Below are 12,107 nucleotides of genomic sequence, written 5' to 3' on the forward strand. Positions count from 1 at the left end.
TGCCTGAGCTCAGGAGTTCATGACCAGCCTCGGCAACATGGTAAAATCCCATCTCTACTAAAATACAAAAAATTAGCCAGGCGTGGTGGTGGGCGCCTGTAGTCCCAGCTAGTTGGGAGGCTGAGGCAGGAGAATTGCTTGAACCTAGGAGGCGGAGGTTGCAGTGAGCAGAGATAGTGCCACTGCACTCCAGCCTGGGGGACAGAGCGAGACTCCATCTCAAAAAAACAAACTTTAGGCCGAGCATAGTGGCTGACGCCTATAATCCCAGCACTTTGGGAGGCTGAGTAGGGTGGATCACTTGAGGTCAGGAGTTTGAGCCTGTCCAACATGATGAAACTCCACCTCTACTAAAAATACAAAAATTAGCTGGGTGTGGTGGCGCGTGCCTGTAGTGTCAGCTACTCTACTTGGGAGGCTGAGTTAGGAGAATTGCTTGAACCAGGAGGTGGAGGTTTCAGTGAGCTGAGATCCCACCACTGCATTCCAGCCTGGGCAACAGAGCAAGACACAGTCTCAAAAAAGAAAAAAAAAATTTTTTAAACCATTGATTGTTGAAGTAATATTAAGAGATGAATCACCTACAGGGTCCCCATCCCCTAGGCATCCTCTTATGCAGTAATAAGGGTCCCTGGGGTTATTGAAATACTTCAAAAATGAAACGGAAACTGTACTTCTACCAAGAACGTCTACTAAGGCGAATTAAGCAATCAAATGTCTCACTGTTGGTTAGAATTAGATCAACAGGGTAGAAGACACTGGGTAACTGTAATAGATGCTAATCAAAAGCTGAGATTGACAGTTATGTCTTTGGTTACTTATAAACAGGTAACAATTATTACCTACAAAAAGGTAGAGGCAGCCTTCGAAGAGTCATATTAGTTTATTTGTTCATGTAGAGGTCTGGCCCGTGAAATGTCTGGGGACCACTGGCCTATATAAGAGATCTAACTGCACAACTTCCAGGCAGTCTACCCAAGAACTTCTACATGGTTTCCAACTGGGAGACACAGCAAACAAGCTGAAATGTTATGATTAAAGCCATGGGCACCTGATTCATCTATCAGGACACCATCATGTTAAACAAATATATTCCCAGGAAAACCAAACCCATACTGCAGGATAATGGAGGGGTGGGATTCGCTCTGGGTCAGTTTTGGTTCGGTTTTAATCCAATACACTTAATCTGCCTAAGGCCCCCATCCAACTTCAAAATACCTGCATTTCTCTTCAGAAGCAGTCTGTTCAATATGCATCTATTTTCATTTTATTATTTATTTATTGTTGCCTTTTCAACTATTACTGGTCTAGAAATAAGGTCACTGTATGATCTTTTCACTGAAAGCTGCTTAAATGTAAAACACACACACACTCACACATATGTCTGGCCTCTAGCCGTGCAATGACAGTACCGATGCTAACAGCAGCTGTTCGCTGTGTGCCAGTCTCCACCCAAACATTGGGCATGGACTTTCCCACTGCCTGCATTCAACACAATTATTTCTGCTGAGCCTACCATGTGCCAGACACTGTTCTAGGCACTGAGAATACAGCAGTGAGTGACACACAGGGCCCTGTTGGTGCTAATTGCTGTGGAGAACATATAAGCCGGCTTGAAGTCTTTCATCTTGGAGGAGGCCAAGACGTAACTTTCTTCCGCTTTCCCAAATCTGGGTTCATCAGCCACGAGCCGCCTCCACCATGCCGCCTAAGTTGGACCCTAATGAGATCAAAGTCGTACACCTGAGTTGCACTGGGGGTGAAGTCAATGCCTCGTCTGTGCTGGCCCCCAACATCAGCCCCTCTGCTTCTGTCTCCAAAAAAAGATTGGTGATGACATTGCCAAGCCAACCAGTGACTGGAGGGGTCTGAGGACTACAGGGAAACTGACCATTCAGAACAGACAGGCCCAGATTGAGGTGGTACCTTCTGCTTCTGCCCAGATCATCGAAGCCTTCAAGGAACCACCAAGAGACAGAAAGAAACAGGATAACATTAAACACAGTGGAAATATCACTTTTGATGAGGTTGTCAACATTGCTCAACAGATGCAGCACCAATCTTTAGCCAGAGAACTCTCTGGAACCATTAAAGAGATCCTGGGGACTTCCCAGTCTGTGGGCTGAATCTTGATGGCTGCCACACTCATGACATCAGAGGTGACATCAACAATGGTGCAGCGGAATGCCCAGCTAGTTAAGGAGCACAAAGGAAAACATTTCTATAAAGGATCATTTGACAACAAAAACCACAAAAAGAACGTGTAAGCCAGAAAACGGACAGTGAGTACTGTGGCACAGGGTTGCAGGGGTGATTTTAAGTAGGGGGACCAGAAAAGTCACTATCTAGAAAGACATCTAAGCCTTGCCATGAAGGACACAAGGGGCCCACTAAGGGGATATCTAAGAGAAGAGCATTCCCTCCAGGAGGCAGAAACAGCAGTGCAAAGGCCCTGAGGCAGGGAGGGCCTCCATGTACTGGAAGACCAGCAAAGAGGCCAGCACGACTGAAAGGGATAGCTGAAGAGGAAAGCAGGAGGCAGAGGTCAGAGAGGTGAGTAAGGCCAAGCCATGCAGGGTCGGTGGGCCCCTGGAAAAGCCCCAGGAAGAGTTCAGGCTTTCAACTGAGTCAAATGGGAGCTAGTCCAGGTTTTTGAGAGAAGAGTGACATCAGCTGACAGTGTGTTCAAAGGATCACCCTGGAGGCTGGGATGAATAGAGGGATGAGGGCAGACACAAGTAGGTCAGTTAGGACATTACCAAAATAATCAAAGGGGGAGTGACAGGATTGATGGAAGTGATCAAATTCCAGATGTAGTCTAGAAAACAGGATTTGCTGGCCAGTACGGTGCCTCATGCCTATAATCCCAACACTTTGGGAAGCTTGATCCTAAAAGTTTGAGACCAGCCTGGACAACATAGCAAGACCCTGTCTCTACAAAAAATTTTAAAATTAGCCAGGCATAGTGGCAGGCACCTCTGGTCCCAGCTACTTAGGAGGTTGAGGTAGGAAGATGGTTTGAGCCTGGGAGGATGAGGCTGCAGTGAGCTATGATCACACCACTGCACTCCAGCCTGGGCAACAGAGTGAGACCCTATCTCAAAATTTAAAAAAAAGAAAAAAGAAAAAACAGAACTTGCTGATGAAAGGATGAGGTTATCATTTCCAGGGGAAGGTCAGAAATTTGGTTTTAGATCTGTGCAGTTGACATGTCAAGCACACAACCTAGTGCCAAGGTCCAGCTGGTAGGTGAATATGTAAGTCTGGAGCTTGGGAGAGGCCTGGGCCAGAGATAAAGATGAGGGCATCATCACCACGTAGATGGTCTTTAAAGCCATGGTACTAGGTAAGGTCTGCAACAGGATGTCCACAGGAGAAAAGGTCTAGGAATAGACTCAGGGCCCTCTCACCCTAATAAGTCTGGGGAAAGAAGAGCAGCTAGCAAGGGAAAATGAGAAGTGGCCAGCAAGGTTGCTGGGAAAATCAGAAGAGTAGGAGGCCGATTGAAGAAAGTACTTCAAGGAGCAGAAAGTAAGCAAGTGGGTTAAATGTGAATGGTAGGCCAAATAAATCAAGAATTTGAGAACTGACCTCTGGATTGAGCACCACTGAAGTCACTAGGGACCCAGACAAGAATAGTTTGAGTGGTATGGTGGGAGCAAAAATAGGTCCTGTGCTAAGTGGTGGACAGGTAGGCTGGCTCCTGAGTCCAGGCTTTTAAACACCATATTTATGCAGCCTTAACATGCAATAGATTTTACTTGTTATTCAGAGTCATATGTTTTTTTCAGTTAATACCCTGCTAGTTGCATTGTTGCTCAGGAGTGCCACCTGACTCCACATCTAGAAAGGCTCTGTCCAGCTCACCTTCCCGATCCCAGATGATTGCCCAGGTAAATGCCACACTGACCTTGTTACATCCTCAGGTGCCACCTTTCCCATCTTCTCTTTTCAAGTTAACACAAGTCAGGGGCTTTTCTGTTTTTTTTATGCCAAGGGCTATATCTTATTCACCTTCATGTTCCCAAATACTGAAATACTTGCCATATACTACTACATAGGAGCTCAAAAAGAGTTTTTTTTAAAGAAATGAATCTTATCATGTACAACTTCTTCAATACCTACAGTTCTGTTCTGACAAGCAGGGCACCCAGACTCCCATTGTGTGCATCAATAACCATTCCTGTCGAACACTGATCCTGCCCCACCAGACACGTCTTCGGCAGGGCACAGGCTGAAAGAAGAGTCTTCAGGACTCTTCTTTGCCTTACCTTGCCCACTGGCGAGCCCCCGGACCCTTGCACTTACTGTACTGGTGCAACTGCCTCTGCCTCTCTCATACGGATATCCTCGGGGTAGGGCTATTTATCTCTACAAAAAAACAAACAAACAAAAAAAAAACAGGAAAAAAACCTTCACTACTCCATTTCACTGTTAAAATACATGGCAATTAGAAGAAGCCATAGATTTTAACATTAGGATGGTTTAAAAGAAAATAAAACTGAACCACTGTTAACATGTCCCTTCTACCTTGTTACAACTGTTCCCAGAAGGAAAAGACAGCCGGGCATGGTGGCTCATGCCTGCAATCCCAAGACTTTGGGAAGCTGAGGCAGGAAGACCATTTGAGGCCTGGAGTTCAAGGTTACAGTGCGCTATGATCACAACACTGCACTCCATCCTGGGTGACAGAGCAGGACTCTGTCTCAAAAAAAGAAAAGAAAAAAGAGAGAGAAAACATAGCCATGGGTGACTGAGACATAGAAGCTACAAGCTTCTGAATCAAACTGAGATTTTAACAGACACCTGTGTAGTCCATCCAATGAAAAAGAACAAGGCAAAATGACAACTGTGTATTGCAAGCTAACTCCATAACACCCAGCACCCCCTCAGCTCCTCCCATCCTAGCATCACCGGACCTGCAATAACTGCACTTTTCCAAGATTACTCTTCAGCAGACCAGCCACAATGAAGCTGGCTTTACATTTTCCTTTTCATTCAACAAATATTTGTTGAGCATCTGCTATGGCCAGGCATTCTTCTGGATACTGGGGATGCAGAGGCAAATAAAACAGACAAAAATCCCTACCCTTATGAAGATGACTCAGGGGAAGGGGTAGCAATAAACAAAATTTTTTATCAGATGGTGATTAAGTGCTATAAATAAAAATAAAGCAGGGAAGGCAGATGGTAGTGGTGGCAGCGGTTGATATCACCTTTACGAGAGTAATCAGGAAGAAACCATTGAGAGACACTTGAGCCAAAGCCAGATGGAGGTAAGGGAGCAAGCCTGTGGATAAATGAGGGGAGAACTTTCCAGGGGGAAGAAAGAGCAAGTATAAAAGGCATCAGGCCAGGCACGATGGCTCACAACTATAATCCCAGCACTTTGGGAGGCCAAGGCGGGTCAATCATGAGGTCAGGAGTTCGAGACCAGCCTGGTCAAGATGGTGAAATCCCATCTCTACTAAAAATATAAAAATTAGCCAGGTGCAAGTGGTGGACGGCTGTAATCCCAGCAACTCAGGAGGCTAAGGCAGGAGAATCACTTGAAACGGGGAGGCTGAGGTTGCAGTGAGCCAAGATCATGCCACTGCACTCTAGCCTGGGTGACAGAGCAACACTCAAAAAAAATAAAATAAAATAAAATAAATTTAAAAAAAAAGACATTAGGCAGGAATAGGAAAGAATACTAAGAGTTCTGTTATGATAAGAAAAGAGACTCAACCTGCGTGGTGCTCAGGGTAAACCCTGCAGTGTCTAGGGGCCAATTTGGGCTCAGAAGACCTCTCTAATGATTAACCAACCATGAAAACCAAACCAGCTCTCAAGCCTACAATCCTGCAGACTCCTATAAGGGCTGCTGCACTGGATTGGAGACTGGATCCCAGGACTTCCCCTCTAGAATCTCAAGACCCCAACCCACTGAGGGACCCAACCACAATGCCCTTACAGCATGTAGGTCAGACATACAGCATGTGTGCCACTGATTGGCCTTCCCAGTTCCGCAGGGGGTAAGACAGAGTTTGCCCACAGAATAGAACAGCGATTCTCAAAGTATGGTCCAAGGACCTGTGGGTGTGCCGAAGAGCCTTTCAGGGAGTCTATAAGGTCAAAATTGTTTTCACAAAACTAGAATATTTTCCTTTCACCGTCATTTTCTCACAAGGTACTGTAGAATTTGCTGGAGGCTACACGTGTGTAATGAGGTCACTGCTCTGATGGCTAATGGAATGTGTGCTATGTTGTGTTTTATTAATATCTCCATTAATTCACATAAAGTAAAAGTCTTTGAGGTTTTCAATACTTTTTTTTTTTTTTTTTTTTTTTTTTTTTTTTGGATATAGGGTCTCGCTCTTTCACCCAAGCTGGAGTGCAGGGTGCAATCACATCTCACTGTAGCCTCCACCTCCCAGGCTCAAGGTTTCCTCCCACCTCAGCCTCTGGAGTAACTGGTACTGCAGGCACATGTCCCCACGCTGGTAATTTTTTTTTTGGTTTTTTTTGTAGAGGCGAGGGTCTCCCCATGTTGCCCAGGTTGGTTTGCAACTCCTGGGCTCAAGAGATCCATCGCCTTAGCCTTCCAAAGTGCTGGGATTACAGGAGTGAGCCACCATGCCGGGCTTCTTTGATAATTTTTTGTAATGTAAAGGAGTCCTGAGACCAAAAGGTAGGACAACCGATGGACTAAAGGACTCATAAAGACAGATTCTAAAGGAGAGAAATCTTATCCTGACTCACTCGTCATAATTACCCGTTGGTAATAGGTTTTGCAGAAGTGAAAGACATCGTGCTTTCTTGTGAGGAGATGGACTCCTGCCTTGTCTAACAAGCATGAAGCGGCCACTCCGAAACAGAGTTTGAAACCATGCCTGGTGCAGACTCCCCTCTCCAGCTGCTGCGCTTCCTGCCTTGGTAGAGGGCTGTCCGCAGACTCGAGACACCTTAGAGAGGTGAACACCGTGCGTCTTCCCAGCCAGCCCCGAGCTCCAGGATCGGCTGTATTTGGCCGTCCTCTGCTTTGCGGCAGTTGGGATGAGGAATAGAATTGCGAATGGCCAGGGGTAGAGGCAGACCGGGGAGCTGCGCAGGTGTCATCAAAGATGGGCGGACCTCTAAATTCCAGCCCCACTCCCCCCACCCCCAAACCCCCCAAACCCCCGCGTCGCGGGCGCACCAGAAGGATAAGCCTGGCATGGCCCTCCCCAGAGCCAGGGACGCACAGAGATCAAACCCACCGGAACAAATGCTCGAAATTCAACCTATGCCGCACTCAGAAGAGAGGGACTCGAGAACCACAGAAAATTATAAGGGTAGGAAAACTGATCAGAGAAGGAGATATTCATCTCGAAAGAGCTCCAGCCTCGGAGCTCCAGCCTCGGAGACGCAAGACCTGTCCGCTATAGAGCTGGACCTCCCTTGCCTGGGTTTCCCTCACCTGCAAAACGCTGATGCGAACATCTAAAGCGCCCGGCTGGACACGCAAGGCTCAGGCAGTGGTCACTCCACGAACGCATTCTGTGACCTGGAGCACACAGGTCCCCCGCTGAGTGTCAGTTTCCCAGATCCGTAAAACAAGGGAAATGGCTTCAACTCCCTAAAGTCCCTTCTAACTCAGGCACTGAACATATAAAGGTTAAACCAAGCAGCTGCAGGGCGCTGTTAATATTTTGATAAGAGCAGGTGAAATTAAACTCTTAAGGAAGAGAGGGAAGAAGAAACTTCAAATAAATGTGCCCAAGTTACTGCTCCGCTACGCCCTAGCGGATCGGTCCCCCGAAAGCTCGCGAAAATGGCTGGCGAGACCCCAGGGGCCCTCCCGGACGCCCTTGGGCTGGCGGAGGGCAAAGGCCAGGGCACTGAGTCCCTTGGAGCCTGCTGGCCGCGCGCCTGCGGGAAAGGGGAACCCGAGGGCACGGAAAGGCGCGCGAGCAAGGAGCGCCGCGGTGCTAGGTGAAAGCCCAGCTGCGGAAGTCGGCTCGGGGTCCGAAAGCGCTGCTTCGCGGGGTTCGGAGGGAAACCATCCCAAGGAGGTGCAGAGAGGCCACCTCTCCAGCACCCGACGCGCGTCTTACTTGGGGCTTGAGCTCGCAGTTGGCGGCTCCAGGCGCCCCGTGCCGCTGAGCTGCGCCCGTGGGCAGGAGGCAGAGGGTCTGCAGCAGGAACCAGCTCCAGGGACTCATCCTCCTCACGGCGGCTCCGAGGCCCGGAACGCAGAGGGAAGGAGTAGGGCAGCAGTGGCCGGCCGCCCGCCCTGGCTAGCCGGAGCCGCGGGGCCGCCTCCGGGCGGGGCTGGGGTGAGCCCGGCAGCGGCGGCCACGTGGGGCCGGGCCCCGACCTCCCTCCCCCCACCCCAACCCCGCAGGTCAGCCCCGCGCCTAGGCTGCCGCGGAGTCCCGAACCGCGTTTCTCCCGCCCAAACCCTGCCCGGGCCGCAGCCCACCTCGTGTGACCGCAAGAGGGGAAAAGTGAAGTTCCAGCGCTGTCCTAAATTCAACCTAAAATCACATTGGTTCCCGCGTTTACGTCTGTGCTTGTGCTGCCAATTTTGAGGGGAGGGTGCCTCTTGATTGAAAGAGGCAGACAAAATAAACAAATGAAAGGCTATCTATAAAGGACAATTCATTTAAACAAAGGAAATCTCATGGACGTTTTGAAAATCCAGGACCACAAAAGCCTGCACTCCATTAAGAGCCCTCTTAAGGGATTTTTGGGAATAATATTAAGGATGTTAACACCAAACTCAGAGGATTGCTACAAGGATTAAAAAAGGAAATTTATGAGAAAACCTTGACTGGCGAACATAGCAGGCCTGCAGACTGCAGTCGCTCCATTTCGGCTCCAAAGCCCCACTGAGGATTTTTCACAGCATTGGTCCATCAGGAAGAAAAAAAATTATAAAAGCAAGTAGTTGTGCCCCGCCTGCCGCACCTCCTACCCATGCCTGAGCGCACTTTACCACCACCTTTTAAAGTCCAGAATTCTGCACGATTAACTTCGGAGTGGTGTTCGCAGGGGCATTTGTTGCAATGGTCTTTAATTGTTTTAAGTCGCTGTCCATTTTGAGAATCTGATAACTGGACGATCTCCTAGGGAAAAAGAAAAAAAGAGGGGGGGCAGATTTGCATACAATGCGGGGAGAGGTTTTCTGAAGCCGGTTTCCAGCTTTCCGGTAAAGAATCCCTGGCTTTGAAGAGCCAAGTCTTTCGAGCTTTAACTCCACCAGCAGTTACGGTTCAGATGTTTTTGTAAAATCGCTAACTTTTTTCTAAGTTTGAGTGGGGATTTGCCTTCTGGAATTGACTGTCTCCTGTCTTCAGATGACTGCCCCATGTCAGCCCGGCGGCGATCATTAGTCTCCGGGCCAACCCAGGACGCTGCTCTTTGGCGTTTTCAGGCGCCAGCGCTGCCACCTGCTGGCAAAAACGTTCTCTTTCGGTTGTGAGGGGGAAAAGCAAAAAGCATCAAGAACTTAAGTTGCCCTGAGCTAAGATCACACCACTGCACTCCAGCCTGGGCCACATAGTGAGACCCTGTCTCTTATTTAAAAAAATAAAAAGAAAGAAAGAAAACCTCGAAAGGATGTAATTATCTATTATTTCATGTTCTCTCTCCCACTCCAAATGTATCAATCTGTGTGAACAGAGAGTAGCCCAGCTCTCTCTGACCACACAAAACATAGCTGAATTTGTTCATTTTCTCCTATTGTTTGTCTCTCTTTCATTTTGTTGGTTTCTGCTCTTACCTTTGTTAGTTCCTTCTGTTTGTTTACTTTTGGGTTTACGTTGCTTTTTTTCTGCCTTCTTAAGGTGGTACCTTAAGTCACTGACTTTAAGCCTTCTTGCTTTTGTAATATAAGCATTTAAAGCTATAAATTTCCCTATAAGCACTGCTTTAGCTACATCACCCGAATTTTGAAAAACTGTATTTCATTATCTTTCATTATCTACTTTCCCTGGTGATTTTCTTCTTTGCCCGTGGATTATTTAGAAGTAGGTTGATTTCCAAATTATGGAATTTTCCTAAATATTAGGTTGGTGCAAAAGCAATTGTGCTTTTTGCAATATCAATAGATTTATAATCCAATTCCATTGTATTCCATTGTAATCAGAAAACATACTCTGTATGATTTTGATTATTTGGAATTCATTGGGACTTGTTTTATGGCTCAGCATATGGTCAGATACTGAGCATGAAATATCATCCACATCCAAAGTACCTAGATAATTTTGTTTGGTTCTGACATTTTTTAAATGAAGTGGGGTTTTTTTCGTTTTGTTTTGTTTTTGTTTTTTCTCTTAGCCACACCCGTCATCAAGTAGGATTTATTCTGTAAGACACTCGGTGTCCAAACATCCTGTAGAATCACATCTACTCTACTTACATTGCTTCCACAGACATTCCTAAGTCCACTATCATCCCATAGTGCTGACCCAGACCAGGCTGACATGGCCTGGTCCTCACTTGCCTCATACAGACATCTGGGTTGCAGGCCTTTCTGCCTTTCCCTTCCTGGTTAGGAAGGAGATGTTAAATGTACCTATGACCTCTCTGCCTATCTGCAGAGTTTCTGGATCAAGTTCAGCTCCTTAACTTGAGCTTTGTTACTGGACCATACCTCTGGCCACCCATTGCCAGAGCCCTGAATTGCTTCTGAACCTTCCCCTGGTCCTTTCTCTTTTCCATTTCATGTATGGTTGATATCCTTGGCAACTCTCTCGTATTAGTCCATTTTGTGCTGCTATAGAAGAATACCACAGACTGGGTCATTTATAAAGAGCAGAAATGTAGTTCCTTACAGTTTTGGAGGCTGGAAAATCTGAGACCAAGGTGCCTGGCATCTGGCAAGGGCCTCCTTACTGCATCACCCCATTGTGGAAGGTGAGAGGACAAGAGAGCGAGAAAGAGAGAGGAATCAAGATTGAGAGCTAAAGTCAGCTTCAAGCCATTCATGAGGTCGTGAGGGTGAAGGCCTCCAATGATGCCCCAGCTCCCAACAATGTTGCATTAGGGATTAAGTTTCCAACACATGCTTTTGGAGGACACTTTCAAAGCATAGCATCCCCTTAGGTCCACCTACTCTTAAGTGCTTCTTTTGTGCCCCTAGTAATGACTTTCTGAATTTATACAAACCTATGAGGCTTATCCCCTTCATAGCAGTACCTGAGAAAATTATACTGTGGATACTTTTTTGCTCTTTCCCCAAAATCAGATTTACCCTAAAAAATAAAGTTTTCAAAGTATGCAGAGGATTTGTTACAGCTTCAGCAACACCTCTGTGCCTTCACCCGGACTTTTTCTACCTGGCTTCACTGACCTGCAGCCATCCACGGATTTTCCAAGGCAGTCAGGACATCACAGGTGTGGTGACAGGTCCCCTTGGTTGTCCCTCCTGATATTCACACTTACGTTTCATGCCCTGTCCTTTACTGTAACCAGAACCTGAGACTTGCTTCTAACGATGACATGTGGCAAAGGTTATGACCTGTGCTGTGATTACTTGTACATGACTACTTAAACATATAGTGCTAGTCTTCTAAAGTCTCTGTCTCCATTGCTCTCTTTAGATAAGCAAGTTGCCATGAGTCCTACAGCCATGAAGACATGAATTCTGCCAACAACCTAAGTGAGCTCAGGAGCAGATCCCTCTCCAGTTGAGCCTCCGATGAGAATCCAGTCCTAGCCAACAACACCCTGACTGTAGCCTTGTGAGACCCCAAGCAGAGGACTCAATTAAGCTATGTCTACACTCCTGATCCAAAGCAACTGGGAAAATAAATGTGTGCTGCTTTAAGCCACCGAGTTTGTGGTAATTTGTTGCAGCAGCAATAGATAACTAATACACCAGGGGAAGCGGGATGTTAAGCACTTCCTCAGGAGTTCCAGCGTGGCGCTCAACCAGCAGGCTGTGTCCGTCCTCAAGGTGACCAGTTGAAGACCTAAGCTGATGGAAGTGTGGAAACACCTACTCCCTCCACTGCCAGGTGTGCAGGCTCCGTGCATTCTCAGAAAGGGACTGAATGTTGCCACACTCCCTCAGCCACCCAGTGTTGGCACAAGAATTTCTAAGTAAGGAACAGTAGCAAGTATGCCAAAGCTGCATTTGT

General features: G+C 47.1%; 1 protein-coding gene and 1 pseudogene across 5 annotated transcripts in view; one reads left to right on the forward strand and one right to left on the reverse strand.

Moving 5' to 3' along the window:
- Positions 1 to 9,232, reverse strand: part of LOC105465365 (TraB domain containing 2A) — a 58,119-nt gene extending 48,887 nt beyond the window's left edge. The window contains exon 1 of one of the 5 annotated variants that reach the window (XM_071076979.1): positions 8,790 to 9,232. In XM_071076979.1, coding sequence (XP_070933080.1) covers positions 8,790 to 8,834 — 45 coding nt within the window. In that variant the 5' untranslated portion in view covers positions 8,835 to 9,232. Of the gene's footprint in view, positions 1 to 1,891; positions 2,433 to 8,075; positions 8,253 to 8,789 lie in introns of those variants that run through there. The other 4 variants (XM_071076978.1, XM_011713775.2, XM_071076980.1 and 1 more) reach the window with 4 other exon arrangements.
- Positions 1,640 to 11,794, forward strand: LOC105465364 (large ribosomal subunit protein uL11-like; annotated as a pseudogene).
- The last annotated feature ends 313 nt before the right edge of the window (positions 11,795 to 12,107 follow it).

This window comes from Macaca nemestrina, chromosome 13, assembly GCF_043159975.1.
Source record: "Macaca nemestrina isolate mMacNem1 chromosome 13, mMacNem.hap1, whole genome shotgun sequence".
Lineage (NCBI taxonomy): Eukaryota > Metazoa > Chordata > Mammalia > Primates > Cercopithecidae > Macaca > Macaca nemestrina.